The 27,793-nt window shown below is 39.8% G+C and overlaps 2 protein-coding genes across 2 annotated transcripts in view; both read right to left on the bottom strand.

Annotated features, from left to right (window-relative positions):
- The window catches only part of tgfb5 (transforming growth factor, beta 5), a 44,261-nt gene extending 34,334 nt beyond the window's left edge, over positions 1-9,927 (bottom strand). Inside the window, exons 1-2 of the mRNA XM_057851142.1 lie at positions 8,669-9,927; positions 1,612-1,775 (exon numbers count right to left, since the gene is read on the bottom strand). Of these exons, the coding sequence (XP_057707125.1) occupies positions 1,612-1,775; positions 8,669-9,032 (528 nt within the window). The 5' untranslated portion in view covers positions 9,033-9,927. The remainder of the gene's footprint in view (positions 1-1,611; positions 1,776-8,668) is intronic.
- A 4,146-nt stretch (positions 9,928-14,073) lies between these two features.
- Positions 14,074-27,763, bottom strand: trmt112 (tRNA methyltransferase activator subunit 11-2). The gene is made up of 4 exons (XM_057849905.1): positions 27,570-27,763; positions 17,472-17,573; positions 17,304-17,396; positions 14,074-14,386 (listed from the first exon to the last, which is right to left on the bottom strand). Exons 1-4 carry the CDS (start codon positions 27,642-27,644, stop codon positions 14,285-14,287), a joined length of 372 nt encoding a protein of 123 aa, XP_057705888.1. The 5' UTR covers positions 27,645-27,763; the 3' UTR covers positions 14,074-14,284.
- Positions 27,764-27,793: the final 30 nt, after the last annotated feature.

The raw sequence follows: 27,793 nt of genomic DNA, 5'->3' as shown, positions 1-27,793 counted from the left end.
CTGCTCCCTATGCACACCTGGACCTAGTAGCACTAATGAGTCACATGACATTTTAGAGGAAAAATAACAAGCAGTACTCAATTTGGACATTTAGGGATGTAGTTTCTAAGGGGTGTACTCATTTTTGTTGCCAGGGGTTTAGATATGAATGGCTATATTTTGAGTTATTTTGAGGGGAAAATAAATGAACTCTATTATATAAGCTGCACACAGACTACTTTTCATTGTGTCAAAGTGTCATTTTGTCAGTGTTGTCCCATGAAAAGATATACTTGAATATCTGCAGGAACGCGAGGGATGTACTCACTTTTTTGATACTCTGTATTTTGAAATGACCAAAATATGACTAAGACTAATTAAATATTTTCATCCAAAAGACGAAGACGAAAATTAAAAGAGCTGCCAAAAACAACACTGGAAGGGGCGAAGGAACGAATCTAACTGTGAACACAAAATGAGCCAAGTGCAGTTGTGCACGCACTTGATCACACAAATCTACGTTTTTACGGCGCAGATGTCAAAACAAAAGAATGTACAGTATAGTAAGAATGGGGCACAACATTCCTGTCAGGCAGAACAACCCCGTTGGCCAGATTGGAGCTTTTGGCGGGCTGTATATTTGTCACTTGGTGTGCACGATATCCAATTTTTTAAAACCGATACGGATATCGATAACTTCCTGCTCCTCAAAGCCGATATCGATAACCGATAATTTTTTTTTATTTTTAAAATTTTTTTATGTATAACCTGAGTTTTTGAACACCTGGAGGTTTAAAAAAAAAAAAAAAAAAAAAAAAAAAAAGCTAGTGGTAGATTCAACATAGATTTGCCTTTGATCTCACCAGATTTTTCATAATGACATGAACAAAACGGTGCGTTTCACTTCTGCACTGCCTGACAGCCAGCTAAAAATTAATGCACTTCCATAAACCACAAGGCTTGGTCTTTTCTTGCTTTTATGGAAAGACACTCGTCTTAATAATGTGAAAGTACAACAGAAAAATATTCAATACATTCAATCATATTCAATACTCCATATACAACAAACTGCACAATACACTTATATACACAACTATTATATGTATAGCATAGCACACTAGCTTGAGCTACTAAAGCAATGGCTGGGCTGGCTTCTATAACACAACAACTTATGAAGTTCTGTACATATGACCCGTCACCACAGAAGTAAACATATGGTGCACATCCATTTGTTATAGTAAACATAAAATACTTACAGACATATTTCCGAGGCGGAAATGTAACAGAGAACAGTCACGATTGTCAATGCGACCGCTAGACACCGCAATGTGTATGTGAATGAGCTTGTAATGTGAACAAAACTACTGTGACAAAAAATAGATGCAATGAATTATTCTGACCAGCAGGTGGAAGCAATGCCCCACAAATGGTCAACTGCTTTCCTATACTAGTGTGTAAAGTCACTGTAAACTGTAAAGCCAGCACAATATATATTATCGGCCTTATTAATAACGTTATAATTAATTATAATGACGTTATAATTCCTATTATCGGGCCGATAATTATCGGACCAATAATTATCGTGCACCAGTATTTGTCACCCCTGTTCTAAACAACAAACATGAGCCGTACCTGATATATCTCCACCCTCTGCTCGGAGGCTTTCGCCAGAGGGTTGGGGGCTCGGAAAATCCTGAATTCAGCCTTGACCAGCGTGTTGTTGGTCAGGTCCACACTGCTCACGTCGAACAGGACGCTCCGATAATGAGGGTCGAGCGGCAGTGTCTGCACCGAATCTGCGAGACAAAATGATCATGTTGAAAGCCTACCTGCTCACAGTTTACGCTGTTTTTCCAAGTCAACATACAGTGCAGAATGAGTGGGAACCTCTTGGTACCTCACGATACGATACGATTTGCGATACAAAGCTCACGATAACGATGATCTGACAGTATGGCGCTACAACGATTATCGATACATTGGTCAGGAAATCATTCTACAAACAACTAATGAACAGAAAAACAAGCTTCTGCTGGGAATTGGAATGAGTTTATCATTTGTAGACGTCCAATCCATTTGAACTGGGAGGGTGGCCGCGAATGAACATTCGCTGCCATCCCTCCCAGTTCAAACGGATTGGTAACACTTTATAATAACTATCCGTTTTACTAGTTAATAGATCATTAGTAAACTGTTGATAAATGATTTATTGTTGATTTGTGAAGTATTTGTTAACAGCTTGTTAAGCATTTACAGGGTGTTCCAATATGGTTGACCCCATTCTAAATGCCCATGCTAGTTGATGGATCTTAATAAAACTATATACACTTTATGTTGAAGGTCATAAGTTTTATTCGTTAAATATACAAAGAAAAGTACAAATATTTGGTGGTTCTATGGCAGATTTTCATAAATGAGCAACATGAGCGCTGCCAGCAAAATGCCTAATCAAAATGCCTTTTCTTTTGAAGTGAACAGCATTTCTTAACCTGAAAAGAAAGAAATGCCAAACGTTACACACAAAAACTTGAAACGTTTCTACACAAACTTTGTTTCAGGTTAAGAACACCCAGTAAATACTTAACAAACTGTTAACAAATAATTCACAAATCAAAAATAAATCATTTATCAACAGTTTACTAATGATTTATTAACTAGTAAAACGGATAGTTATTATAAAGTGTTACCAAAAGATTGAACGTCTATGGCCGTCAGTGACAGCCAATGCCAGCCAAGGCATTTTGGATAATTTTGGGCCATTTAAGGTCATTTACCTGTTGATTTTCAGTTACTTCTAGTTGATTTTGGGGTATTTAATGGGTCATTCCTGTTTATTTTGAGTTAGAGAACAGGAAGTGACCTGGGAATCACCTGAATCAATAGGCAGTGACTCAAACTCAACACGAAATTACATGTAATGTATGTATGTATGTATGTATATTATGTAATGTAATGTAATGTAAATTACAAAATGAACAGCAAGTGACCTGTAAATGCCCTGAAAATCAGACAGAATAACTGTAAATGCTCTGGTTTCGAATGAACAAACGTTCTCAGTCTAAATGATTGGGCGTCGAGCACCATCAATGCAGCCTTATAGTTAACTGAGACACTATTATGGTGGAAGATTTTGGTAGTAACTTGTTGGTTCCCTTTTTTTTATTTTTTATTTTTAAAACAGTGACACCTTTTTAAAACGATATCTCGATTCTTGCCAGGAGCATATCGATAACCTTTTGGGATACAAAGTATCACGATATATCACCATTTCGATATATTGTCACATCCCTACTGTGCAGAATGAGTGGTGATGAGGGACAAATGAAAGGTTTGGACAGTAAGTCAATGCCTCGTGCGGTCCGGGCCATGATGGCAGTAGATGGATTGCTGGGCTTATGTAACCAGCGCGTGTTTCTTTCATTCCAAGCCTAGCATTTGGTGGCATTTCAATCGCACTTCCACCATTGACGTGATGTCTGGAGAGAACAGACGCGCAGTCAGACTTTTCAATCTCGATGCCACACTTCAGCATAAGTCAGGAGTGGGGTGCAAACACAGACTAAATATACAAGTCCCCCTTCAGTTCTATATTGGGAATACTGCACTCTTTTTGCCTGATTTGATCTTAGCCGTATATAGAATGAAATGATACGTTACAAAATTATACATTGGAATATGATCTGTATATCTTATCTGTCTACCATGTCGCTGCGAAACTATGTTTTGACATTTCTGACATTTTACTTCAAACGATGGCCTTCAATATTTGTAGGGTGAAATATGCAGGCGATTGCAAAGTGCCTTGGCTTATGAGTTAAATTCGTTGTGTGACCACGCTTGTAACGCACCGTGCCTAGAATCATTTTCTTAGTTAAAAGAAAAGAAATTGCCATTAATTTAGAATGCTGCAAAATGACTACGCGTTGTTTTTGGCAGAAGATAAAGAATACTGTGAGTATTGTCATGTTGTCTGCATGTTAAAATATAGATTAAAAGTTAATCACTTCAACATCAATGCTAGTTTCATTAGCAAGTCTATTTGCATAGTGTGTTAGCATTAAGCTAGGAACTTTCACTAGACAGAATTAATGTTCTTTGATTAATTCTCTTAGTTTTGTGTTTACTTTAAAATTTATTTTCAACAGGAAGTGGTAATAAAGAGCTTGAGCCTTGAAGCAATTACTTGGCCTTTTTGGGAAGACTGTTCAATATGAATATAAAAATATATCTAAAAACTGAACCTGCATTGACTGCATTCTAGTCACGTACCACTCAGTGTTGCTTTTGATAGCCCTTTTGAATTTCGTTTTAGTCTAACTCTTTTGGACGATAATACTTATTAGTCTTAGTCATATTTTAGTCATCTCAAAATGTGATTGTCTTCGTCTACTTTTTGTTGACGAAAACTCAAGACTAATTTTGTCTAGTTTTAGTCGACATTTGCTCAAAATGTTTTCGTCTGTGAAGTTAAAAAAATTTGTCTCCAAAAATGAATAAATAAATAAAAGTGTCCAACTATTTCGAATGAATATTGACAGACGACCACAAATTGTTGCGTCTACATGTTTTAGCTCATTATCGTCTTGTCATCGTCATGAAAAAAAGTGTTTGTTGACGAAATATTTTCGGTATCGTCATCGTTGACGAAAACAACACTGCTATGACTACACTACACCCTCAGTGACTGAGATGTCTGGCAGTAAATGTTTCGCCGTCATTGACAGAGATAGACTAGTAATTGTAGCCATGATTTTCTACCTTATAAGTACTCAAAGCACTTTGACATTATCTCCTCATTCATCTATTGGTATTTTCACATGGTCACCAGGGTATTGGATTGAACCCACAACCTGGGGAAACGACTGCTCTACCACTGAGCCATGGCGCCGTCAGTGGTAGCCAAAGAGTTCAGTTACTTGTTCAAGACAAACAGCACCTTATAAGTACTAGAAAGGCAACAAGTGGCAAGATTTCCAAGCCGATACAAATTAACAGTACACAAACGAAATGAAAGCTGCAACTCATTGTCTGCCATTGACGGCGCAAGAGGCCCAATCCATTTTGACTGCAAAACCAGGCAGCAAATTATCGGAAACAGGTGTATAAGATAGGGTTTTCAAAGTGTATTGCTATATTATTAAGTATCAACTCACTGGCTGCCACTGATGTCAAAAGAAGCCCAATCCATTTTGACGCGGTATGGCAGTGATCGTTCGATTGTTCTTCCTCTGGCCAAGCACCATGCACCCCCCCACCAATTAGTTTACCACTACTAAACGTACAGATAGACCCCGGGTTCCATTCCTACGCTGGCGACGTACCCCGACTTTCCCCGTAAATTGGAATTAACCCTTTAAGTACCAAAAAATACCTCCCAAATCCCAATTTAACTATCAGAAAATCATATATTATACGTCATTGTACTGTCCTTGCCAAGACGCTGGCGCTAAGTCCAAGCTAGACAGCGAGCTAAACTCCGAAATGACGATGTCAGACTTCCATGTGATTTGCTGACTTTGTTCAGCTGCTCATGACATCAACACTTGCAGAAGGAAACTAAAATAAAAACGAAACCAAATCCAGTTCATCTTCAATAGCAGCAATTCAAATTTGTGTTTATAACTAGCTGCTGATACAGCAATAACAATCCACACAAACGATTAGCATGTATCAGTGTGCGTCCGCACATGATCAAATACAATCACATAAACTCGTCTCAAATATTTGACCACAATTGAAAAGGCACAATAAACAGTACAAAAGGTGTTATATACAGATGTTGCCCCTGTGGATGCTTTACAAGCAACAAATGTGCGCACAGGCTTGCAGCTGTAATCTTTCCCCTTTCTCTTTCACACGGCTGCGCGACTTCTTCGCGGGAGCAAATGCGCACTTCCTCATGTGTGTGCATGCGCTCTTCTTCGTGTGCGCAAATACATTCTTCTTTGTGTGTACATGTGCTCTTACTTGCGTGTGGAAGTACTACCAGCTCTATGCTTCCTGTGCCAAAATAAAAGCATGCATCTAGACATGTGCGGATTACCGGTTTCAAGGTATACAGTGGTATGAAAGCATCAAGGTTTCAAAACCGCAAACATTTTCCGTTATACCATCCCTAAGGTATTAGCTAATTTTTATGTCCCAAAAATGCATGTAGATATCCCTCGCTTGCAGCTGTCAGGCTCACCCCTCCCCCACCGGTTGTTGCTCAGTGTCAGCGAGTCAGCTGTGCTAGATGATGGCTGGAGGAGTTGAAACTCCTGAACTTTTACCCCCATCGAAGAAAACAAAATCGCTGCTTTAGGAATACTTCGGTTACAGACAAAAGTTACAGACGGCCGCGGCTGAGAGGAGGAGGGGCAGCCGCCATTTCAAATATGTTTGCAGAGGGTGGATGCCCAGGAGGCAATACCTTCAACATGATTTCACATTTAAACAAAATTAAAGGTTAGCAAACACTGTCATGAACGTTTCCCACCAGCTACGAGAGTTAATTCCAGCGTGTTTAATGTGTCTAGCGGTGGTAAAACATGTCTTTTTTTCTGAGAAAGAAAGCGTGTGTACAATGTAAACGTGTTACGAGTCATATACATGTGCTTTTTATGGAAAATAATCCAATAATTTATGTTTTGATGGTAATAATGTTGAGCTGTGGTTGTGGGTTTAGGCTCACCCAAAGGAAAGCATGTATTTGAATTTTATTGTTTTTAAATGTATTTTAACTTAACATTATACTTATGCTCCAATTTGCTAATATGTTTTGAAAAATAAAAATCCTGTTCAATGGAAACAAGTTTTTTTAAACCAGATACCTCAAATTTTAGAGCTGTAATTGCAATACTGTTGATACCGTGAAACCGTGATATTTTGGCTTAAGGTTATCATCCTGTCAGAATATCATACCAGCACATACCTACATACATCACAAAACAAAAGCTAACATTATTCAAACAAACAAAAAAAACAACAGGAGACAAAGTGGCGAACAAGACTCCGGTGTTGTAAAGTCAATATTACGTTAGTCGGGTATGTCGTAACCCAGGGATTACCTGCAATTCATTTGACCTCAATTGAGTTGATGTTTAGCACAGTCAATTGCACGTAATGAGTTTAACCCTTTAACACCGAACGTGTCGGCAGCGACGCGTTTACGCATATCGTCTTTGAAGCTTCGTCACGCTGTAATTACGTCACCCACGTGCCGCTGGTTGGTCTAATTTGAAAGTGCGGACGTTGTTGTCCATACCAGTTTTTATTTGAAGTCAATCGACCAAGAAAAACGGGACATAATGTCATTTGAGTTTCATAGTTTTATTGCATTCATAAATATGCATTAAAACACTGCATGGATCATGTATCTATCTCCATATTTCCATCATTTCTTGTCCTTTTTCAAAACCGAAAGCAGCACAAAAGACTACATATCCCAAGACCCATTGTGATGTCAAGAAGGACGAACCGAATATGATCATTTTTAATAAATTTCCGAGTGAGGCGCCAACAAATGAAAGGGAGGCATGCGAAGCAAGCAACGGCCGGTTGGTTTGAGTGAGCGACTTTGAAACATGCAGAATAAATCTAAAACTACATTTAGCGCAAGCTAATGCATTATTTCATCAACTCAAGGAAGAAGATTAGCCGTATTTGTCGTTGTTTTCTTTGGATGAGTCGACGTCTCGGCGAGTAGAAGTGACACCAGTGCACAAACGGCGAAAGAGTAGGCTTTGTGACGTGTGTGACGCAGCTCCGTGACCTATTCAAGAAGAAGCTTTATTGAGTGCGCCAAAAAAAAAAAAAAAAAAAAAACTTTATTGGGTGGCATGCCTGTAAAATTTGAATTGAACTGAACTACTTGTCAATATTTTTTAAAATACTTTTTTAATGTTATTTTTTCTTCACTATAATCTTTTCAATTTTTATGTAGATGTGTGTTCGAGAAGCTTGATTGCATGTACGTATATAATAATAACAATAATACCTCAAACTTATACTTTTGATAAGGTGATGGGTACAACACCTAACTTCACAAAGAGATATCCTCCAAACCCTTTTGTGTTAGATGATATATATAATTTTTTTCTCACTATTTTGCACTGTATATAACCTGTTTTGACCATAGAATGTGTAAAGGCCAAAAACGCCTATGACCACACCTGCTGTTTGTGTTGAATTGTCAAACATAAAACTATTCAATCTTATTTTTTTCTAGTGAATGTTTATCCTAACAAGTTGGATAAATATTATCAAGCTTCAAAACGGTTGGTCGAGCATGTTTGATTGTTAATGGGACATCAACATGACAAATTTTGAAAAAAGATTTTGGGATTTTTTTTTTTGTCTTTTTGGGTCCAAAATGTGGATTATAATTGGTCAGTGAAGAAAACAACAGTTTGGACATGAAGTTCAAGGTGTCCTGAAAAAAGGGACCCAACTTGGCCACTGTAAACATTTTTTTCTTTGAACTATAAAGGCAACATCAAATGCATGCAAATTCGTCCAAAATAGGCTTAGGTGTTAAAGGGTTAACTGTGTGTGATAGAGACATTATACTTGTAGCAATAACTTCACATTCAAATCAGTATCTAGTATATAAAAGCTAAAAAAATAATAATAATAATAAATAACTGCTATCGTACAGTATCGCATTGGCCGATACAACACAGCAGAGTATCGGGGCAACACTACTTACTAGTTTGCGTGCGCAGAGGCAGCATGTCAATCCTCTGCACTTCTTTGGCATAGTAGTCCTCCTCGCTGCTCTCTCTTTCGCACGTGGAATCCGCCTGCCTCGCTCTCTCCTTCAGCAACTCCCGAGTGCTGTTGTACAGCAGCATGATCTCCGCGGGCACAACGCCGCTAGCCGCCACCGTCGCCTCGTCGTCGTCGTCCGGCGGGCTCTGGATACGAAGCTTACTGAGAATTTGCCCGCGCACCGCCTCGATGCGCCGCGACTTCTGCTCGTCCAGGTTGATGAAGGCGCAAGTGTTGATTCCCTTAACCAGCGCGACGGACAGCCGGAGAAGGAGTAGCAGAGCCAGGCGAGACAGCCACATTGTCCGCGTAGGGGTAGAGAGAGAGAGGGTCCCTGAACGGCCGCGGGGGCAGTCAGACTGTAGACAAAATACCTCCAAAAGGGAAGGAAGACTAACCAAAAAGTCGACACTTAAACCTCGAGACGCGCGTGCGTCAGAGAGTTAAAGCTAACACGATAAATAAATACGACTCCCAAAATGCACATAAAGAAAGACGGGAGGCTGATATCAGGCTAGACTCGACAGAAAACCACCGACTGCTCCACAACTTCAACTGATAATTACAGCCACTTAATCACGACACCGAAAAAAAAAAGTTACAGCTATCCCTTTAAAATACGTTTAATAACTGGCGAACTGCTATCCAGTGTTTGTTGTTTTTTAAAGTAAAATTTTCGAGCTAATCTAGACTAGCTGGCACCTGCACGAACAACTCCAAACTAATGAAGTCTCACACTTAGGTTAAAATAACTCAATTTAATGAGACCGCAAATATGTATACTTCTCCGGTGCACCCGTAGGGTAACAAAAACAAGTCAGCCCATGATAAACTCACCTCCCCAGGCTCACGACGTCCCCTCACCTCCGACAAGCACATCCGCGGGGCCAAAGGGGCCACATAGCCGACAGACTCAACCTACCAGCGGCTCGCTGAACGACCCAAAAAGCTCTTATTATCCTCTCTACAGGATAAACAAAACGAGGCTAAACTACCAGGTAAAGTGTTGATTTGTGCTATAAAACTAATGGCGTGTGCCCCCTCGCATAAACATTAAAACACGGGGGGAAAAAGTTGAAAAATGTATGAAAGAAGTCCTTGTGGCGGAGGGGCCTCTTTTAGGGTAGATGAAGCGGGGTCCGCTGGTATGCGTGCAGACCTGCTGCGGGACGGAGCTCCATCACGAGCCGCGCCGACTGAGCCACGCAGCCCGAGAAAGGGACGCCGGAGGCGGGGCTGGGCTGGGAGCGGCGGCCGCCGTGCGTGGGAGGTTGGGAGGCGGGCTGCTAACGAACGGGGTAGGGAGTGTGAATTATGGATAGGAGCCATTTCACTCTTACCAAAGTGGACACACAAACACGTACACATTTGAGGGACATATTTAATTTATTCTAAAAATAACAACAATCCTCAAGTGGCCTGTAAATGGAGACAGAAGCTGACAGCTCGGAGCCTGTTAGCTAAGCATCTGAGTAAGAGGGAAAACCAGACAGGGCTAAATTAGGTCTGAAAAAACACAAATACTAGAAAACCTGGATTATGGAGGCCTTTGACATTTGTGCCACACAAACATTTTCCTTTTAGTTTTATGAAAAGTGATCCCTCGTTTTTCGCGGTTAATGGGAACCAGAACCTGCCGTGATAAGTGAAAAACCGCGAAGTAGCCCCCGCCCCCATTTTTTTGTGTTCAATGTATTTAGATTTAGCATTGGAAAGAGATACATAAGATGTATGTATGTGTATTTTTTAAAACGTTTTTCCCCAAATTAAAAAAAAACACACAAAAAAATGTGTGTATACAGCGATCCCTCGCTACTTCGCGCCCTCAGTCCATCGTGGATTTTTCTTTTCAATTAAAAAATTAAATAACTAAATGGAGTATTTTATTCAGCTGTCCCGATCTGATCACAGGGGCCGTTTACATGGTGACTCTCCGAGAAGACGAAAAATTTAAAATGTGCATTTACATGGTTTCGTTTCCATTCGAACAATGTCGCAATTCCGCATGAAAACGATGTAGTATTCATGCCAGGCCCTAGGGGGCAGTGCAGATTTACAAGGTGACCGCGAATGATGAACTTTGACCCCACGGGGCTCCTCAGCCCGGAAGAAAACATGCCCGCCCATTAGAAGCAATGGCATTTTCCTTTTGCTCCAAAAAGCACAAAAATGGAAACATTCAACATATTTAAATGTAAAAATATTATTAAAACAGTAAATTAAAGCCGGCGTTCCGCCATTTGCAGTTTTTAATGTTAAATAACACCGCTGCACACGCCCAATGTGAAGTGTACGAATGCTGACGTTATCGTCGCGGGTCCGGCGCGGCAGTAGCCTTTGATATGCATGCAAAGCAAGCCCCCTTCATTCCCCCGCAATCGAATTCTTCCACTTTCGAGGCAGGATTCAGAATTTTGAGTCTTCGCCTTCCATCTTCGCTGACACCATATGCACGCGAGGCGAGTCCGCAACTCAGTCATTGCGTCTTTGTGTCGCAGAGTCGCCATGTAAACTGCCCCACAGTCACTCACTCTCCCTCCTGCTGCTCTTTGTTGGTCAGGCAGTGCATTAGAGTTGCTTATTAAAGTTAAGGATGATTGACAAATGTTAGGGTTTGATCTTCCCCGAGACGCGAACTTCAAAGCGCTGCATGCGTCAATCATCATTTAACTTGTTAAACAGTTGCTGTGGCAACGCATCGTGTGTAAGTGAGCAGCTTGAGCGGATTTGAGTGGACTCACTCAATGAAGCATTTAATGAAGCCAAGTATTTTTCTACTTCATTCTTGTTTAAAAATAATTCGATGGGAAAGTAACATGTTTAAAACTAAATATTAAATTGAATTTAAATTTGAGTTACATTTACTCCGTTACATCTACTTGAGTAACTTTTTGAGAAAAATGTACTTCTTAGAGTAGTTTTACCACGTAGTACTTTTTACTTTTGAGTACATTTGTTAAGAAGCACAGGTGGGTAGAGTAGCCAAAAATTTTACTCAAGTAAGAGTAGGGTTGCTTCTAATAATACTGAAGTAAAAGTCACGTCATCCAAAAAATTACTCAAGTACAAGTAAAAAAGTATTCGTTAAGAAAATTAGTCATGAGTAACATTGTGAGTAACTGCTCACAATGTCTGATATTTTTTAATATAATTGGATATTTTTTTCTCAGCACAACTTCCTCCATATGAACTGTTACAATAACCTATTGCATGATCAGATTAGGCCAAAATGATGACATAGAAATCATCAAATTCATACCAAAACAACACTATGAAACAGCATCAGTCCAAAGAGTGCCCTCTAGTGGGGAAAAAGACATCTCTGATTGCTATAATGGAGTCATGTGACTATTGTTGCGAAGGCTCATTGGCGAGAGCCACTTTCAGCATCTCTGGCAAAAACAAAGTCACTATGTAAAAAGAGGTAAAATGTAACAGCTAGTGTAGCCCAAAGTAGGGGAGCAAGAGTAATGTTTCCCACTAGAGGGCACTCTTTGGACTGGTGATGTTTCATAGTGTTGTTTTGGTCTGAATTTGATGATTTTTGTGTCATCTTTTTGGCCTAATGTGGTAATGTAATAGGTTATAGTACAGTATAATAATAACAGCTCGCATAGATGAAGTTGTGCTGAGAAAAAACAAATCCCATTATGCTAAAAAAAAAAAAAAAAAAAAAAATCAGACATTGTGAGCAGTTACTCACAATGTTACTCATGACTTGAGTACAAATTTTTCTCAACAAATGTTTTTTTCTTTTCTTTTTTACTTGTACTTGAGTAAATTTTTGGATGACTACTTTTACTTGAGCATCATAAGATTGTCATAAGACCAAATGCCCTTCCATGAAGCGTTGAACCAATTGGCTGTGAAGCTTCATTGCTTCAAGAAGCTTCATTTGGCCATCACTGCTCCCCTTGGGGTACACAGTCAACCTCTGCTGCCAACTGCTCCCAACACTGTTGTCGTACAACATGCCTCCTAGCTTGCATTGCAGCGCTACAGATGTAAATAACAATCAAAATTCATGTCCTGTGCTAATTACTTCTTCAGTTACTCTTCCAGTTGTTTCATTAATTGCTAGCTCTGGTATTTGGTAACAATTTGACAGTGGCCCAATAAAACTGTCATAATACCATCATAATTATGACATGAAACTGCCATAAGCATTCATGAATGCTTATGACATATCATTTTGTGTCATCTGGAAAATTATCTCACTTTTGAATAGACTTAAAATATCCGAACTGGACATAAATGGTGTGTTGGTGAAATAATTTGCTGAATGATACTTATTGACATCTGTCATAAACATTCATTAATGCCTATATTAGTGTCATAATCATGTCATAATTATGACAGTCTTATTCGCCGCTGTCAAATAAAGTGTTACCTATTAACCCAAATAAATCAACAAATAAGCCACAGGATTCAAAATAAAGGGGAAAAGCGGCTTATAGTCCGAAAATCACAATTATTTAGAAGCAACGCTACTCTTGAGTAAAAATTTTGGCTACTCTACCCACCTTTGCACACTAAATACTTAGGAAATATTTGTTGACTCTGTAGGTGGATTGCGTGTGCATTGGCAGCATGGCTGACTGCCTCCAGACTATGTAATGACTACGTTGCAGGGTTTAGAAAAGAAAAAAAACTCATTCTCATGCACTCCAAAAATGCTGAGCTAAATAGAAGCTGTAAAATCAAACAGCATTAGCTGATTGCAGTCATTTTTAAGCAGCAGCTCGCGAACGTCTCCTTTCATTTGACGTCACGTACAGGCCACTTTATCTTCCAGCCATCTCATTGTTAATTACAGTTTAGGATTTGCACAACACTGTTAATCTGTCATGGGTGGCTTTTATTGGTGCTCTGCTGCCATCCCATCATACTGTCATTATAGTTGTGGGCACAGGCCTGTAATTGCTTTAAGTAGAAGGAAAGAAAGGTAGGACTCGGCCTGACTCCGGGTTTCAGGTCACATCACACACAACCCGCTCCCACTTTTGTAAATGATAACCGAGTTAACATGTCTGTTTCAACTTGCCTTACTAAAGACAACGACTACGTGACGGGTGTTTGTGTTCAAAGCAGGTGGGAGTTTTCTGGTTTTGCTTGCTGTGACGTGTGGCTTCAAAATGGAAAAAAAAAGGGAAAAATGGTGAAAAACAACTTCCATCCCGTCTGGTGCTCTTTTCCTTCGAGCCGAAAATAGACGAGCCGCTGCCACGTCATGTGGCCCTGGGTGCTTTCGCTCTAGACTCACGCACGCTTTCAGGCACTCGCATGCGTAGTCACACTCTCACAAAGTCACACTCACACAAATGTAATTATTCACAAAAAAACTTAATAGTGCTTCTGGCTGTCCAGGGAAGCTCAGCTGGATTTATTGGGGGGTGGGGGGATTACAAAAATACATACAGATAAAACAATGAAGAGTATAATCTCCGTTTTGGACCATTTTAAAGGTATAAAGTAAAAAAATCATGATGGGAGCATATTGTCATCGAGCCAACCCACAGTTCACACACTTCAGTCTTATAATATGTACGTGTGTCTACACCTCGTCTTCATTCAGCAGCATGTTGGGGATCCCTTTGGAGATGGGGAACTGTCGTCCTGACTCGGGACACTGCAGGCAGCCCTCTATAACTTCCACCTAAAAAAGCATGCGAGTGAGTCACTAACGCCACTAGAGAGTGCCACAGCTCAATGTCAAAGAAACAATATGAGAGGACAGAAATTGTTGCAACAGGGTCAACCAGGGGTCACGTTAACCGAATATTTTCCGTCGTTGACCGGTTTTTTAAAACGTTGACGGAAAAAACTGAAGTCCATCTGTCATTTTAACAGTTTGCAATCACACCCCAGAACACAGGGTGGCGAGTGAGCATATTAATTAGCTATTGTCTCTGTTGATGCATGACGTCGTTGGCCTTAGTCGGAAAAATGTCAAGGCAACTGAGTGTCCGAAGTTTCTTCAAAAAGCCCCAAAATGACGATGGTGTTGATAAAAGAGGTGAAAAAAGAGGGACTGGTGCAGTGGAGGATGAAGGATGACAACAAATCAAGTGAATCGCCGGTTCACTCCTCACTGCGGCGAGCAGTTGAAAACACCGCCAATTACTAAAAAGAGCAGAATTGGTAACACGGTGAAAGCGGCATAAAGCCAAAAAAGCAGACCAGACTAGCCAGAGCCTGAAATGACTTCAAGGAAAATATGGAGGGTGCTACCACTGTCTGTACTCTTTTTGCTAAGCTGAGCTCGCATACCACGGTAGCACGTCGGCTATGAACGAACACTTGACGCGCCGTCACCCAGGTGTATTTCGGAAGACAACAGGAAACAACAATCTAGCGGATTGTAAGTCCATACAACTTTCTAACGATTTTTAAACAAAATTGAAGTTGCCTTTATGTGCGTCGTATCAACGTGCATTTTTATTTAGTAATCATAATACATTAAAAAAAAAAAAATATATATATATATATATATATATATAATGGAATTATATAATATTTTATTATTATTAAATGTATTATGATCATGGAAGGTCCCACTTGGGGGGGAAAAATAAATATATCCTGTATATACATAATATAATAAAAATACAGTGCTTTGCAAAAGTATTCGGCCCCTTGAACCTTGCAACCTTTCACCACATTTCAGGCTTCAAACATAAAGATATAAAATTTTAATTTTTTGTCAAGAATCAACAACAAGTGGGACACAATCGTGAAGTGGAACAAAATTTATTGGATAATTTAAACTTTTTTAACAAATAAAAAACTGAAAAGTGGGGCGTGCAATATTATTCGGCCCCCTTGCGTTAATACTTTGTAGCGCCACCTTTTGCTCCAATTACAGCTGCAAGTCGCTTGGGGTATGTTTCTATCAGTTTTGCACATCGAGAGACTGACATTCTTGCCCATTCTTCCTTGCAAAACAGCTCGAGCTCAGTGAGGTTGGATGGAGAGTGTTTGTGAACAGCAGTCTTCAGCTCTTTCCACAGATTCTCGATTGAATTCAGGTCTGGACTTTGACTTGGCCATTCTAACACCTGGATACGTTTATTTTTTAACCATTCCATTGTAGATTTGGCTTTATGTTTTGGATCATTGTCCTGTTGGAAGATAAATCTCCGTCCCAGTCTCAGGTCTTGTGCAGATACCGACAGGTTTTCTTCCAGAATGTTACTGTATTTGGCTGCATCCATCTTCCCGTCAATTTTAACCATCTTCCCTGTCCCTGCTGAAGAAAAGCAGGCCCAAACCATGATGCTGCCACCACCATGTTTGACAGTGGGGATGGTGTGTTCAGGGTGATGAGCTGTGTTGCTTTTACGCCAAACATATCGTTTTGCATTGTGGCCAAAAAGTTCAATTTTGGTTTCATCTGACCAGAGCACCTTCTTCCACATGTTTGGTGTGTCTCCCAGGTGGCTTGTGGCAAACTTTAAACGAGACTTTCTAATGGATATCTTTGAGAAATGGCTTTCTTCTTGCCACTCTTCCATAAAGGCCAGATTTGTGCAGTGTACGACTGATTGTTGTCCTATGGACAGACTCTCCCACCTCAGCTGTAGATCTCTGCAGTTCATCCAGAGTGATCATGCGCCTCTTGGCTGCATCTCTGATCAGTTTTCTCCTTGTTTGAGAAGAAAGTTTGGAAGGACGGCCGAGTCTTGGTAGATTTGCAGTGGTCTGATGCTCCTTCCATTTCAATATGATGGCTTGCACAGTGCTCCTTGAGATGTTTAAAGCTTGGGAAATCTTTTTGTATCCAAATCCGGCTTTAAACTTCTCCACAACAGTATCTCGGACCTGCCTGGTGTGTTCCTTGGTTTTCATAATGCTCTCTGCACTTTAAACAGAACCCTGAGACTATCACAGAGCAGGTGCATTTATACGGAGACTTGATTACACACAGGTGGATTCTAGTTATCATCATCGGTCATTTAGGACAACATTGGATCATTCAGAGATCCTCACTGAACTTCTGGAGTGAGTTTGCTGCACTGAAAGTAAAGGGGCCGAATAATATTGCACGCCCCACTTTTCAGTTTTTTATTTGTTAAAAAAGTTTAAATTATCCAATAAATGTTGTTCGACTTCACGATTGTGTCCCACTTGTTGTTGATTCTTGACAAAAAAATTAAATTTCATATCTTTATGTTTGAAGCCTGAAATGTGGCGAAAGGTCGCAAGATTCAAGGGGGCCGAATACTTTTGCAAGGCACTGTATATATGGAAACACAGCACTGGCCTGCTTACTGTAATCCATGACTGCACTAATGTTAGTTACTTTATATTATGCATCAAGATATAGTGTAAAGCACTTTGAGCGCCTTGAAAGGTGGAAAAGCGCTATATAAGTATAACACCATTTAACACCATATAGTCATTTTAAAAATTTAAGTGACTGGTAAAAATAGATTATGACCAGATTTTTATGACCCTGTCAGTCAAAATGACAGACAACGAAAAAGTCTAGCGCAACCTCTGGGGCCAACATAAAAATAAGAGGATTTTAAAGCAACTCAAACCAATAAGAGTCAAGACAAGCCGGTACATACCTCCAAAAGAACCCGGTGCACCTTCTTGAGGAAATCTTCATTGTTCTCGAAGTCAGCCACCAGTTCACCCGGCAGGTCTTGTCGCTGACCCAACTAAGGAGGCAATGATTAACACAAATGACGTGCAATTCTTTCATACGAAATATCAAGTTCTTGACTTGGCGTCACCTCGTCCGCAGCTTGAAGCAGAGCGCTCCACTCCAGCTTGGGGATCATGCGGCTGACGAACTGAGGGTTAAAGTCCACCTCGTTTACCTTCACCTCCGTCGCCTGCAATGGAGAAAATGGATGATTAAGCCCTCAAAATTACACGAGAACGTAATTGAATATAATTTCAAGAATTGAACTATTTTTTTGCCATTATTATTTCATTCAATGGATATTGTGCTAATCCTTGTATTGTATGCACCACCAGGAGGCAGTAAAATACATAAAGCCATATTTCCGGTAGATTTGACGATGAGTAGTAGAATAACATCAAAACAATTTAGCTAATAAACTATGAATTAAGCAGTGTCTGACCAAGCCATGATAGGAAATACTTTACATTTGAGTGAGTATGTAGTAAGGGTGTAACGGTACATGTATTTGTATTGAACCGTTTCGGTACGGGGTGCTCGGTTTGGAACGGAGTCGTACCGAACGAGTTTCTGACGTAATGTAACCCTTACTTTTCGAGGCTGTGAGTCGATCGGGTTACAGTTTCTTTGTGTAGATTATATTTACTCCGTCTTCTCTACTATAATGAGGACCAACACGGTAGGACAGTGTAACCCAGAAACGTCAACGGCGCGACAACGTGGCCGCCGCGAGAACGCAGTGAAACGCGGGCGTTAAAGTCAATAAGCCAATGCACACCAGTCGCAGTGCGGCCGCGTGTTAGACGCATCCCAGAAGCGGCTCAACGCGACGCATGCGAAAAGAACGGCAGAGTTTATCATTTAATGCTAGACGCGGTCCTCCTGCGTCGATACTACTAGCTAGTCACTCGTGTAAAAATACGGTGGATCCGGTCGATTTTCAAACTAATTTGCAATCGTAACCCACTTTTTGAGTCAAACAGATCTCTTGAGTGGTAGATCAGGGCACGGTTGACTTGTCTTTGTTGATTTACTGCTGTCTTTTCTGCTATAATAATAACCAACACGGCCCCGTGTTCAATACAAAACCCTCCTACCACAACAAAACAAGTAGGAACTAATATTCACATAGGAACTAAAGTTATACATAAAATATACAATATAAATGAATCCTACATCACATTTGTAAAATATAAACACATAATAAAATAAATAATAGCCCATTTAAATAAAATAAATTGAAAGTAGCTAAAACACCTGTAATTAAATAATAATAATAATAATTAAAGATACACGATAATATCGGTCACCGATAATTATCGGCCGATAATGGCAATTATGACGTCCCACAGATAATCCAGATAATAAAAAAATTCAACCGATAATGCAATCCGATAATTATATACTTGATTTTGCCTCAAAATGTGCGCAACCGAAGAATTCAGCACGCCGCCTCCTCAACCCCTCCCCTCTCTGAAGCCCCTGAGGGAGGAGGGGTTGAGGAGGCGGTGTTACACGACAAGATGTAGTTGAATATTATGGCGGCTGTTACTAAAAAAACGACGCTCTCGCCATCTGCGAAACATGTACCGTAGAAGTTCCACGAGGCAGAAAGAAAGCGTCCTCATTCAAAACCACTAACCCAGCAGCAATTACAAAGAATTTTGGAACGAATGCGAGGCTGCTGCTAGCGGGAATGCTAAAGCTATTGTAAACACTAACCAAGTTAAACTACAGGGCTTGTGACGATACACAGTCGGGCTGTTTGGGAATGCAGCCCAAGGCGGGTGGTAAATTCGCATCTAAGGCTAAACACCGGCATGACTGGAGACCGAAAGTCGGCAAGTAGCCGTCTTCCGACGGAGCCCACCGCTCTGGCCGGTCCGAGCCCGGTTCCCCGGCTTCGGGACCTCCGGCGAACACCCCGGTTTCTCGAGCGTTCCCCCACGGCGTGCGAGCAGAGCCAGGACCCGAATACGCCGCGGCAAACCGGCTGGGGCGGGCGGATTATCCGGTACGAACGTACCTGCCGCCGAGACGAGACATGTGTTTTTTTTTTTTTACCTAAATGACCCGAGAACCAAAGCCCTGGATAAAAAAAATAATGCAGTTTATACGACCACCATCCTTCATGAAAAAGTGATGTCCAGTAAGCAAGCTTATCATGACGGCACAGTGGTTAGATGATAATTTAAACATGGAGAAAACGAAGTCAGCCAGTCAATAATGCATTCAGTATGTAAAATGACGAGCGGCCAGATGACTTTGTAACGCTGCCTTCATTTTCGGCTAAACAAAATTCAGGCACAAAACAACACGCACGCGGATGCGAGCTCCAACTCCGTCCAGATAGTACTGCCGTGTATCAGTTTAGCTGCTGTGAAACAAATGTCGTGAAAGCCGCAAATGTAAACAAAGCGCTGCAGAATGGGTACATGACATCTCGCTCTTTTGAGTTAATCATTTTCACAGTGTGCAACAAAGCATATAACATTAGCAATCACTTTTCAAATTATTTAACATATTTCTCTGATCAATTACAGTCACAGTAGATAATCAAATTCTTAAATCAATATTCTGTAGCCACAAATATTATTCAAAATCTTTCCTTCCTCCAAGTTTTTGTTTTTTTTTAGGATTAGGTATAATAATGTATTGCTTAAAACAAGGCTGTTAAGATTATTTTCAGGTAGCTATTTTTATTCCAAGAAATCTGAGAGAAATACACTTGAAGCGATGGCAGATAATTTCACTTATTGCTAATAGATTTACACTTAAAACTGACTAGTTTTAAGGAGGTGTGTTTTGCAGTGTATTAATGTTATATATGTTAGGAATGGCTTACTTTTAAAGGCATTTTGTGCAACTTAGGTATTTACTCTATTAGTAATTGTTGCCAAAAGTTTACCATTACACAATGTCAGACAATCTGTCATTATTCAGATGTTTGAATTGACGACTTGTTCATATTTTATGTTGAAAAAAAAAAAGAGCACTAAATTATATTTTTGCACAGTAATATTTTCTTTTGTGTATACTTTAAAATTTTACATAAATCTTTTAATAGAATTATCGGCTTGACATTATCGGTTATCGGTTGGAATGAGGAGGAAATTATCGGTTATCGGTATCGGTTGAAAAATGTATTATCGTGCATCACTAATAATAATACAGAATAAACACAGATCCTGCTTACACAATTAAATTTATTAATTTCTGTGTGGCGCTTTAACTTGAGAAAATCCACCAAAAAAGCTTTTGAAAACCGTTCATAAGGAAAAAAAAATGATTCATTGAGGCATTTCATTTGTAAATACATGTTAAAATCTTTGTCATTGGGATTGCTTTTCTCTTTAGCACAGGACTTCTTTTTTCTTCCTTCTTTCAGAAAGAAAGCTGACCAATACGCGGGGTCTGAAAGGCAAATTGTTGTTGGATTATCATCTTTAAATACCCGCTTTGTATAGGCTAATGTTCCTATTGTTGAAAGCACAAAAGTGTGTAATAAACAACTAGCACATTTATAATTTGCATTTTGTTTTCTTACTGTACCGAAAATGAACCGAACCGTGACCTCAAAACCGAGGTACATACCGAACCGTGATTTCTGTGTACCGTTGCACCGCTAGTATGTAGTAATTGAGTATTCAAATTAAAAAAATCTTCTCACAAAAAACGTAGAATCAGTAGAGGTTTGACAATATAGGTAGTCCCCGGGTGACGACAAACCCAACGATTTCGACTTTCTGATGCCGGAGTCACCAGTGGTTTTTTTTTTTTTTTATAATGTTATAACGTTGACTTTTGTTTTGTGATGCATGCTTTTATTTTGGCACAGAACGCGTAGAGCAGGTAGTACTTCCGCACTCAAGTAAGAGCGCATGTACACACGAAGAAAAACGAATTTCCACACAAGAAGAAGAGCGCATGTACACACGAAAAAGAGCGTACTGGCGCACATGAAGAAGAGCGCGTGTACACACGAGGAAGAGCCATTTGCTTCCACGAAGAAGTCGCGCAGCCGAGTGAAAGGGGAGAAAGCTGCAAGCCTGTGCACATTTGTTGCTTGTGAAGCATCCACAGAGGCCACACCTGTATATAACACCTTTTGTACTGTTTATTGTACGTTTTCAATCGTCTTAAAATACTTGGGGCAAGTAGATGTGGTTGTTTTTGATGATGTGCGAACGCTAACTCATACATGCTAATCGTTTATGCGGATTATTATTGCTGTACTAGCAGCTAGTTGGTAACGCAAATTTGAGTTGCTGTTATTGAAGATGAAACTGATTTAATTTCATTTTTATTTTAGTTTTATTCTGCAAGTGTTGATGTCATAAGCAGCTGAATAAAGTCAGCAAACCACACGGACGTCTGACATCATTATTTTGGAGCTTAGATCGCTGTCTAGCTAGGACTTAGCGCCAACATCTTGGCGAGGACAGTATATAATCCATGTTTTTGGATCATTATTTTGAGATTTAGGGGGTATTTTAGGGTACTTAAAGGGTTAAATTTAGGGCTGCAGCTATCGATTATTTTAATAGTCGATTAATTGATGAAGTAGTTCTAATAACCAAGTAATCAGATAAGGAACATAAAAAAATTAATATACCTGAGCTGAGCCTCAAACAGTAAAAAAATAAAATAAATGAGGATCTATGTACAACAAAAGAATAATTGGCTTAAGTCCGCTAGCGCATTTTTTTTTTTTACAATGCTCTTAACAAATGGTCCCGACATGTATCCCCCCCCCAAAAAAAAGGCCAAATAGACCTAAAAACTAAATTACGAATGCAATAAAAAACCATTAGCTCTAAAAAAAAAAAAAAACTTAGCTTATGTTGGTCTTAACAGGGAGCAGCTGGATTCAGCCACGTGAAATGAAGCAGACTAGAGGGCAGTGTATCCACCCAAATAAATAAAACTAAATGCAAACACTTTCAAAACAAACCATCACAACGCCACTTTAACTAAACGAATACTCGAAGCAGCAAAATTGAATTCGTATCTTTTTTTTCTTATCGAATACTCGAGTTAATCGATTAATCGTTGCAGCACAAGTTAAATCCGATTTACACAGAAATTCCACTTATGTTGCTAATGCCAACTCTTTCATAACTTCATTATATATACTTCTTTCATTTTAACTGGATTGGATGTCTAGCGCCGTCAATGGCACTGAAACCAGAGCATTCACAGCTAGTCTTTTGTGGGCATTTACAAGTCACTTCCTGTTCATTTAAGGCCATTTACAGGTTACTTCCTGTTGATTTTGAGTCCCTTGAAGTGGGAGGGATGGCAGCGGATGAACAGATTTATTCGCTATATCGTGAGATCATTGTTATCGTGAGCCTCATATCATATCGTTAGGTACCCATAGGTTCCCACCCCTTATCAGTAGAATATCGGTATCGATCGTTACCATGGTATTGGTATCGAAAGCCAAAAAAGTCTTAAAGTATTAGTCTTGGTGAGTTCTGCAACATATTGTTCTTGGGTATGTCTTGGTCTCGAACAGAATGGTCTCAAGCCCAACACTAGCTATTTCCTTATACCAGTACTTCTCAAATAGATGGGCGCACACCTCCAGGGGGCGCAGAGCGGCGGGGGTGGCAGCGGGGTGGCGCATGTGACCTCAGGGAACATACTTTTTTATCGTAATACAATAAATTGTAATTGCACATTCACTCAGTGGGTGGCAGTGGCTCTCTCATTTTCAGAGTGCGCACAGTATTTTTTAACTAAACAAGAGCACACAGCAAAGGGCACTCGAGATATTAAGAGCAAAAACGAGGAGATGCGATGAAACTTATGTAGACTTTTGACTTCCAAGATCGAAACTTAAACAGTGGGGAGAACGATCTTTTGCGGTTGCTGCCTCCAGGTTGTGGAATAGCCTTTCCCCTGAAATCCGCACCACCACGAATCTAGGTCTTTTTAAGTCTTGGTTAAAAACAACTTTTTAGACTCGCCTTTTCCCCAGATTAGGGTAGCCTGGTTTTATATTCTATTTCTTAAGGGTTTTTAATGTGTTCGGATTTTATCTGTTTTATTTGCTGTCTGACTTTTATCACAATGCGCTGTTTTTGTTTCATTTTTTTTTTCTTAATGTCATTGTAGAATACTTTCCTGCCTTTTTTTTTTACCTTGAGCCATGTTTGTCTTTGTTGTAAAGCACTTTGGGGACCTTTAGGTTTTTGGAAAGGGCTATATAAGTATAAATAAATTTGATTGATTGATTGATTGATTGATTGATTGATTGATTGATTGATTTTAATACAGTGGGAGACAAGAAAAGACCAGTCTATTTACTAGAGGTGGGAATCTTTGGGCACCTAACGATTCGATTACGATTCAGAGGCAACGATTCGATTATAACTCGATTATTGATGACACCCACAAACCCCCCAAGCCTTTAGCTGCTTTCAGTGTTTCGTACATTAGTTACAAAAAATGTACAAAAAGCCTCTCAGACTTAAATAAACGACTATTTCAGTATCAAGTTAACATTTCAAAACCGTAAATAAAATACCAAAGAATTCTGTATCAGCAGCTTCAAAGTACTTTCAATTAATTTAATGTTGTGAATCAACCGTTAAAGTTGTTAAACTTGCTCCTGTTATTCCATAATTTCCCTTCAGTCTACTTTAGACATGTGAAAGTTTTAAAACTGTTTTAAAGATATATTCAACATTTTGCCGATTTAGGAGTATTTTAGATAAAAAGTCAATTAGGTTCACTACAACAGAGCCTTCTAAAAAGTCTCCTGCTTTAAGATGGCGGCTGTTTAATAACGCCGACAAGTCAGTAATGACAAGCATGATGTTTACTCTCGGGACGCTAGAATTACAATGGTATCTGACTGCCACTGTTACCGTTTCTGTTATATATATATATATCAGGGGTCGCGTTAACCGGATATTTTCCGTCGTTGACCGGTTTTTTAAAACGGTGACGGAAAAAACTGAAGTCCGTCCGTCATTTTGACAGGTTGCAATTCACACCCCAGACCACAGGGTGGCGAGTTAGCATATTAATTAGCTATTGTCTATTGTAGCGTCACCGGGGTCTTGCGGCGGCACCGTGATTGACACATCAACGCGAGGTTCTTATTGGTGCACCCGGTGTGCCAGCGTCACATGACGTCACAACTCCACCCCCCTGACTGGAGCCGCCATATTGTGTGTCAGCTCGTCATGTTTACACATTACCGCTCCGTACATGCCTCCTATTACGGCGTGTTTTTCTGCTCGTTAATATTAATAATCAAAATGGTGAAGGCGTGTGTGGCGGTTGGTTGCTGTAACAGAGAAGATAGACGGAGAGACTTGAAGTTCTACCGTATTCTGAGAGACCCGAAGATGAGAGCGAGATGGACTGCTGTAATTCGACAAGAAATCTGGGCACCAAACGATCACCACAGACTATGTAGTAGTCATTTTATATCTGGTAAGATGCATTTAATATATATTTAGAAGATTTTGGGCTGACAACTACAATTAAGATCATTGTGTGACGTTGGTGATTGGGGTCTATATCGTTGCCTCTTTTTCTTTGAGGGCGGAGTTGTTGGCGGTAAGCAGAGTAAAAAGGGAGAAAAATACCACGACTTCCGTGTCTAATTTTTCGCCGCCAAGCAAGCGTTACAATATTAATTAAAAATGAATGAAAACTAAATACTATTGAATATGTCATCATTATCATTTTAAAAATTTAAGTGACGGGTAAAAATAGACTATGACCAGATTTTTATGACCCTGTCAGTCAAAATGACAGACAACGAAAAGGTCTAGCGCAACCTCTGATATGTATATATATATATATATATATATATATATATATATATATGTAAAACAACTTTAGTAAGGGGGAAGTGTAAATAAATTATAGGATTAAGATGCGTTATCAATGAAAAAATTAAAAGTGTTCGTTGGCTGTCACTGAGTAGCATTTGCGATTGCTACACAAAGCTAACTAAATTACCCCCAAGAACGGTAAGAGACGTAGTACAATCAGAGGATGTATAAGAAAGACAGGGCTGATGGTAAAGGATAGCTTGTTGAAACAGGAGAATGTCATTGTCAGTCGCGTCGATAAAAAAGCGAAAGCTATGCTTAGGTCGGCTCGTTTTTTTTCGTCTTTTTCAGCCTTCGACATTAAAGCCATCTCTTTAACTGAACATTTTTCTGTTCTTCCACATCTTTGCCAGTCAATTTGGCACCAGGCACATCATTTTCGGAGGGAATTGGTAGGTTTAGCTCTGTAAACATGTCCTTCGTACACGATTTCCATTCATTTCCTATAGACCCTACCCACCGACGTCACAAAATCACGTGCTCGCTGTATGGTTCCGCCCACTTGTCCGTCATTTTGTGTCTGTATTATCAATGGTCTCAATTGATCGAGCAATTTATAATGCATTTCATGGAAGACCCGGTGCTTTCGGATGCCGTAAACTCACTTGATGCGTTGCATAAAAGGCGTTATGTGGAAAAGCTTCAGTTTATCCATTCGCCAGATCCATATTTGATGCCTAAATCGATGTTTTTCGACCCGCTGTCTCCGCCGTATTTGCCTGACATCTGCTAGCTACCCTGAACTGTACAACTATCTTGTCCACACAAAATCAGCCTATTCTCACGAAAGTTTGAAAAACTTTAAGAGCTTGGAGGCTTATAAACACTTCGTTGCTGGTTGGGTGAAACAGGTCCTCGTCCACGAAAATTCGGCAGGAATCTATCTTGTGCTTGGAAAGGTGAGTTACGAAATTTTCAATTCAAAATCTTTTGTTATTGCTAACATCCACTGTCAAGTCTAATGTATTTCATGTCGTTTGTCAATGGAGTTAGGGCTTTTAATGTTTATATGGTTTAGCGATAGCACTCTCACTACATACATACGTGTATGTTGTCGGCGATTAGCCTAGCAATGATCTTAATTGTGGTTGTCAGCCCAAAACCCTCTGAATATATATTAAATGCATCTTACCAGATATAAAATGACTATTACATAATCTGTGGTAATCGTTTGGAGCCCAGTTTTCTCGTCGAATTGCAGCAGCCCATCTCGCTCTCTTCTCTCCGGGTCTCTCGGAATCCGGTAGAACTTCAAGTCTCTCCGTCTTCTCCGTCTATCTTCTCTGTTATTGCAACCGACCGCCACACACGCCTTCACCATTTTGATTATTAATGTTAACGAGCAGAAAAACACGTCGTAAATAGGAGGAATGTACGTAGCCGTAACAGGGAAACGTGATGTGTTGACGGACAATTGGGCGGCACCAGTCAGGAGGAAGGAGTTGTGACGTCACGTGGGTAGGGTCTATTAGGGACAAACGGTGGCTTGTCCCTACTTAGCAACAGTAGCTAATGTCATGAATATTAATGAGCGGAAGTGACGTGTTGCTTGCGGTACGCCATTGTCCCTCCCATTTGTCAATGTTACATCACCAGCGAGCACTGTTAGCATCATATAAGGTGGCATTCCAAGTTGCTCAGTGCAAAATAACCCCACATTACAGCATAGGAGCTGATACTGCCTCCAGCAAAAATAAAAACTGCCTGTCTACACTGTCATTCCATTAAAAAAATTTTTTTTTCTTTTTTTTTCGGTCAAATTGTTTTACACATTGTCCTCATTAGTTAATGTTGTTAATCAATTGGAATATATTATTACTTATTAAATTTTATTTTTCATTATCAAATGGTCAACATTTTTCTACAGTTTGGATGTGACTTTTTCAGGCAATTTGATGCGCTTTGTCTTTTCTGTTACAAACAAACCAATGTTAATAAAGTTATACTTTATTTTAAGTTGATCTATATTACCTTTTTTCTTTAATATTAAAAAGGATACATTGTTATGCAGAGGTGCACTTATAATAATAATAATTTTATAGACAAATGTTACTATTTACTGTGGCGGCAGAGTTGAGGGGGGGCAAAATAATTGAGAAGCACTGCCGTACACTAAGGTTTGAATATAACCAAACCAACTGCTGTAGACATTTTCACAAAGAAATGCAGACGAAAATGTATCATATCTCATGCACGCATTTTTTCTTAGTGTCTCACCAAATGAGAATTTTGCCAAAAGTAGCTCGTTTTCAGACATTTCAAACACTGAGATTAGATTGAGCCAACAAAAAAAATACGAGATAATGCCGTTTTCTGATCACGTTTACCTTAATTAGCAGCGGATATCCTTTGGTGACACCCTTCACATGAGATGTCAGCATGTTGTGCGTAAGAAGCTTCATGTTTACGTCAACTAAATATGTATATGTACTAATATTTTAACAATAAACAACGTTCTGTTGTTTGTCACGACGCAGCGACGAACATGCGGACCGGAAGTTGCGTCGCTTAAATGATTCCCGGAAATGGTTGTGCGTACCAAAGGTTCCGC

This window comes from Corythoichthys intestinalis, chromosome 11 (genome assembly GCF_030265065.1).
Source record: "Corythoichthys intestinalis isolate RoL2023-P3 chromosome 11, ASM3026506v1, whole genome shotgun sequence".
Classification (NCBI taxonomy): Eukaryota; Metazoa; Chordata; class Actinopteri; order Syngnathiformes; family Syngnathidae; genus Corythoichthys; species Corythoichthys intestinalis.
The sequence above is the reverse complement of the archived record's forward strand: the minus strand, read 5'-3'. Positions and strand labels throughout refer to the sequence as shown.